Source organism: Nansenia antarctica (genome assembly GCF_963989245.1).
Source record: "Nansenia antarctica genome assembly, chromosome: 7".
NCBI lineage: Eukaryota > Metazoa > Chordata > Actinopteri > Argentiniformes > Microstomatidae > Nansenia > Nansenia antarctica.
Genome location: NC_137677.1, coordinates 43131959 through 43137124, shown reverse-complemented (window position 1 = coordinate 43137124; position 5166 = coordinate 43131959). Strand labels below are relative to the sequence as shown.

General features: G+C 51.6%; 1 protein-coding gene across 1 annotated transcript in view; it reads right to left on the bottom strand.

Annotated features, from left to right (window-relative positions):
* Positions 1-2263: 2263 nt before the first annotated feature.
* cerkl (CERK like autophagy regulator) overlaps positions 2264-5166 on the bottom strand; it is a 60004-nt gene continuing 57101 nt past the window's right edge. Inside the window, exons 11-12 of the mRNA XM_080536771.1 lie at positions 4450-4664; positions 2264-3461 (exon numbers count right to left, since the gene is read on the bottom strand). Of these exons, the coding sequence (XP_080392897.1) occupies positions 3380-3461; positions 4450-4664 (297 nt within the window). The 3' untranslated portion in view covers positions 2264-3379. The remainder of the gene's footprint in view (positions 3462-4449; positions 4665-5166) is intronic.

The window sequence follows — 5166 nt, the reverse complement described above, 5'->3', positions numbered from 1 at the left end:
TGAAGGGTAGAACAGTGTCGGGGAGGGGGGGGCGGCTGGTGGAAGTAGAAACCGGAAGATATGGACTTGTTGTATCAAACATGATCCGTTCATGACAGTGGGCCTAACTGTCTCTGGATGTCTACCTCCAACCAGTCTGCCCCTAGTGGAGGGTTAGGGTAGGACAGTGAAGGGTTAGGGTAGGACAGTGGAGGGTAAGGGTAGGACAGTGAAGGGTTAGGGTAGGACAGTGGAGGGTTAGGGTAGGACAGTGAAGGGTTAGGGTAGGACAGTGGAGGGTTAGGGTAGGACAGTGAAGGGTTAGGGTAGGACAGTGGAGGGTTAGGGTAGGACAGTGGAGGGTTAGGGTAGGACAGTGGAGGGTTAGGGTAGGACAGGACAGGGAAGGGTTAGGGTAGGACAGGGAAGGGTTAGGGTAGGACAGGGAAGGGTTAGGGTAGGACAGTGGAGGGTTAGGGTAGGACAGGACAGTGGAGGGTTAGGGTAGGACAGGGAAGGGTTAGGATAGGACAGTGGAGGGTTAGGGTAGGACAGTGGAGGGTTAGGGTAGGACAGTGGAGGGTTAGGGTAGGACAGTGGAGGGTTAGGGTAGGACAATGAAGGGTTAGGGTAGGACAGTGAAGGGTTAGGGTAGGACAGTGGAGGGTTAGGGTAGGACAGGGAAGGGTTAGGGTAGGACAGGGAAGGGTTAGGGTAGGACAGTGGAGGGTTAGGGTAGGACAGTGGAGGGTTAGGGTAGGACAGTGGAGGGTTAGGGTAGGACAGTGGAGGGTTAGGGTAGGACAGTGGAGGGTTAGGGTAGGACAGGGAAGGGTTAGGGTAGGACAGTGGAGGGTTAGGGTAGGACAGGGAAGGGTTAGGGTAGGACAGGGAAGGGTTAGGGTAGGACAGTGGAGGGTTAGGGTAGGACAGGACAGTGGAGGGTTAGGGTAGGACAGTGAAGGGTTAGGGTAGGACAGTGGAGGGTTAGGGTAGGACAGGGAAGGGTTAGGGTAGGACAGGGAAGGGTTAGGGGAAGACAGTGGAGGGTTAGGGTAGGACAGGGAAGGGTTAGGGTAGGACAGGGAAGGGTTAGGGTAGGACAGGGAAGGGTTAGGGTAGGACAGTGGAGGGTTAGGGTAGGACAGTGGAGGGTTAGGGTAGGACAGGACAGGGAAGGGTTAGGGTAGGACAGTGGAGGGTTAGGGTAGGACAGTGGAGGGTTAGGGTAGGACAGGGAAGGGTTAGGGTAGGACAGTGGAGGGTTAGGGTAGGACAGTGGAGGGTTAGGGTAGGACAGTGGAGGGTTAGGGTAGGACAGGACAGGGAAGGGTTAGGGTAGGACAGTGGAGGGTTAGGGTAGGACAGTGGAGGGTTAGGGGAGGACAGGACAGGGAAGGGTTAGGGTAGGACAGGACAGGGAAGGGTTAGGGTAGGACAGTGGAGGGTTAGGGTAGGACAGTGGAGGGTTAGGGTAGGACAGTGGAGGGTTAGGGTAGGACAGTGGAGGGTTAGGGTAGGACAGTGGAGGGTTAGGGTAGGACAGGGGAGGGTTAGGGTAGGACAGTGGAGGGTTAGGGTAGGACAGGGAAGGGTTAGGGTAGGACAGGGAAGGGTTAGGGTAGGACAGGACAGTGGAGGGTTAGGGTAGGACAGGGAAGGGTTAGGGTAGGACAGGGAAGGGTTAGGGTAGGACAGTGGAGGGTTAGGGTAGGACAGGGAAGGGTTAGGGTAGGACAGTGGAGGGTTAGGGTAGGACAGTGGAGGGTTAGGGTAGGACAGTGAAGGGTTAGGGTAGGACAGTGGAGGGTTAGGGTAGGACAGTGGAGGGTTAGGGTAGGACAGTGAAGGGTTAGGGTAGGGAAGGGTTAGGGTAGGACAGGACAGGGAAGGGTTAGGGTAGGACAGTGGAGGGTTAGGGTAGGACAGTGGAGGGTTAGGGTAGGACAGGGAAGGGTTAGGGTAGGACAGTGGAGGGTTAGGGTAGGACAGTGGAGGGTTAGGGTAGGACAGTGAAGGGTTAGGGTAGGACAGTGAAGGGTTAGGGTAGGACAGTGAAGGGTTAGGGTAGGACAGTGGAGGGTTAGGGTAGGACAGGACAGTGAAGGGTTAGGGTAGGACAGTGGAGGGTTAGGGTAGGGGAGTGGAGGGTTAGGGTAGGACAGTGGAGGGTTAGGGTAGGACAGTGGAGGGTTAGGGTAGGACAGTGGAGGGTTAGGGTAGGACAGTGGAGGGTTAGGGTAGGACAGTGGATGGTTAGGGTAGGACAGTGGAGGGTTAGGGTAGGACAGTGGAGGGTTAGGGTAGGACAGTGGAGGGTGAAGGCAGTGGCTGTTGTTGTGTCACTTGGTGCTGCAGCTTAGTGACTGTAAATGAGACATGGCTGGATGGGAGCCACTCCTCAAGGGGACAGCACCCTGTGTGTGTGGTGTGTGTGTGTGTGGCGTGTGCGTGTGCGTGTGCGTGCGAGTTAGTGAGAGAACCGCGCCCGTAGTATTCAACACAATGCAGAAATGAAAGGGCCTTTTTACAGATTCCTTTATGCAGGTTCCTTAAAGCAGTGCAGGTGTTCCTAGAGTAAACGGAACAATTCTGTCACTTCTAGTTTCAGCCAAAGCTGAATTCAGGTCTGTCTTTTACAGGAGAAATGGTGCCTTGATCATGTTGTTATTGTTACACAGTAAGGGTAACATTTAGTTTTTACTGCGTGAGTTTTCCAAGTTCAGGGAGTCTACTTTATCTACTTTATCCATGTCAGGTGTGGAAGAAACAAGAGGGCGCACACAACATTTTTTTTTCTAAAATGAAATTATTTTATTTCAATAAATAAGAGTGGCGTGTAAAAATGAACAAAATGTTTGTCAACACATTTTCCTTTGGTCTAATTTATGTAATTCTGCACTGGAATGTATTATGTTGTCTTTGCTTTTATAAAAATTACGTTTTTCTATTTAAAGTCTCTTTAGTTTTTCTTCTTCTTTTTTTTCTTTGACTTGTTAAACATTCACATTGTCGTACAGTAAGAAAGCATGTTTACATGAACATGATCTGGGTCAACACAGTATTACTTTAAAAAAGACTTTAAAAAAAGACTTACGCTGGGCTTCATTTAGCTTGCTAATAACGCTGGTGGGGGTGATTTGCCCTTTTGGGACTATTCCATTGGCTCCATTGTGGCTCCAGGCAAGCTAAATCAAGCACACCATGAGCATTTGCTGGGAAAATAAATGCTATCGAAAGCAGTGGCTGTGTGTGTGGAGTCCATACTATGGACTTAAATCAAATCAAATCAAATCAAATTTTATTTGTATAGCGCATTTCTTACAAGATGCAACTCAATGCGCTTTAGCCCTAGGAGACACCGTAGGTTTAGATCCAGTAGCAGATGGATCCAGCAGGTTCAGATACAGCTGCATGTGACTGGTGACTCCTCAGCCTCCTCCACCTCCACTCCAAACAGGGTCAGCAGCTGAGGGTGGACCCTGGGGAAGAGAGCGGTTCACATGTCCTTCATTTGACAGTCAAACACACACTAATGTTACTGGACCCTCTGCCCCCGCGTAGCACTGCCTCCTTACTGTCCACTGAATATGACTGGAATAGTCCTGTCTACCACCACAGAACCGACGGTCAGAGAACTGCTGTGCTGTGTTCACCCAGTCCAGAGGAAGGTGATGTGACTAGAGACGAGCTTTAGTGAGTTGCCGTCGTCGACCGTTGCCGTGGTAACATGTTATTTGAGAGAGGGGTTTTAATCCGGCTTTTTTTTTTCTTTCTATCTGGTAAAGATTTAATAGGTGTCAATAACTTGAATAATGTGAATGACCATCAGCCAATCAGATGGCCAGGAACACTCAGCCAATCAGATGGCCAGGAACACACACCAGAACAAACAAGTGAAACAAAATGCTCTCAGATCACAAGAGGGGCTTTGGGTCCTTTTTTGGAATCCTGCAATTCAGGATTCACCATCTACCAGATGGTGGTGTTTAGGAATGGTGTGTGTGTGTGTGTGTGTGTGGGGGCAAGGGGTGGGGGGACTAGACTGTGTGCCCTGTATGGGACGCAAGATGGATGAGAAGAGACAGGTATAAGTCAGAAGTGTGATTTGCAGCACGGGGGCGGGGTATAAAAACAGTCAACGAAAAGAAAGAAGCACGCTGTCGTGCAAAGCAATGCTCTCGATTGCTCCCACTAGTCTGTGGATCTTGTTTTTTTTATTATTTAAAGCCAGAGAGAGAGAGGGAGAGAGAGAAAGAGAGGGAGGGAGAGAGAGAGAGAGAGAGGAAGAAAGAGAGAGGGAGGGATAGAGAGGGAGAGAGAGAGAGAGGGAGAGAGGGGGAGGGAGAGAGAGGGTGAGAGGGAGGGAGAGAGAGAGAGAGAGTGGGAGAGAGACAATTGGGGAAAAAAGAGAGAATTGAGGGAAAGAAATAGAGAGAGAGGGAGGGAGGGAGGTGACAGAGGTGTTACCTGATGAGCAGTTGGGAGGGGGCCTCCAGCAGGTCTCCGTCGATGTTCCAGGGGAACGTTCCGTCTGAGGAGATGACGGGCGTGTTCTTGGAGGAGTCGACCTCCTCGCCGTTGTCCTCCGAGGCGTCGTCGGTGGCGGGCCAGCCGGCGCCCTGCACACGTGGGCGGAGCTTAACCGCCCGGACGGAGTGTGTCTCCACGAAGGAGAAACTGAACTGTTGTGGAGAGAGAGAGAGGGAGGGAGAGAGAGGGAGAGAGAGAGAGAGAGGGAGAGAGAGAGAGGGAGGGAGAGAGAGAGAGGGAGAGAGAGGGAGAGAGAGAGAGGGAGGGAGAGAGAGAGGGAGGGAGAGAGAGAGGGAGAGAGAGAGAGGGAGGGAGAGAGAGGGAGGGAGGGAGAGGCAGAGCGAGGGAGAGAGAGAGAGAGGGAAGGAGGGGGAGAGAGAGAGAGAGAGAGGGAGGGGGAGAGAGAGAGAGAGAGAGAGAGAGAGGGAGGGGGGGAGAAGATGAAGAGAGAGAGAGAGAGAGAGAGAAGATGGTCTGGGTCAGGGTTGCCAGATGGTGCAGGTTTTTCTTTTATTTGACAAACATCATTGGCAACAGACATACAGTTAAGGGGGCAGGAGATGGGCACCTTCCTAATAGTAATTAGCGGTTTTCTGACAATATAGGTTTTGGGCTGGTGGTTTTTGGTGGATTTAGCGGTTTTTAGACTGTGGT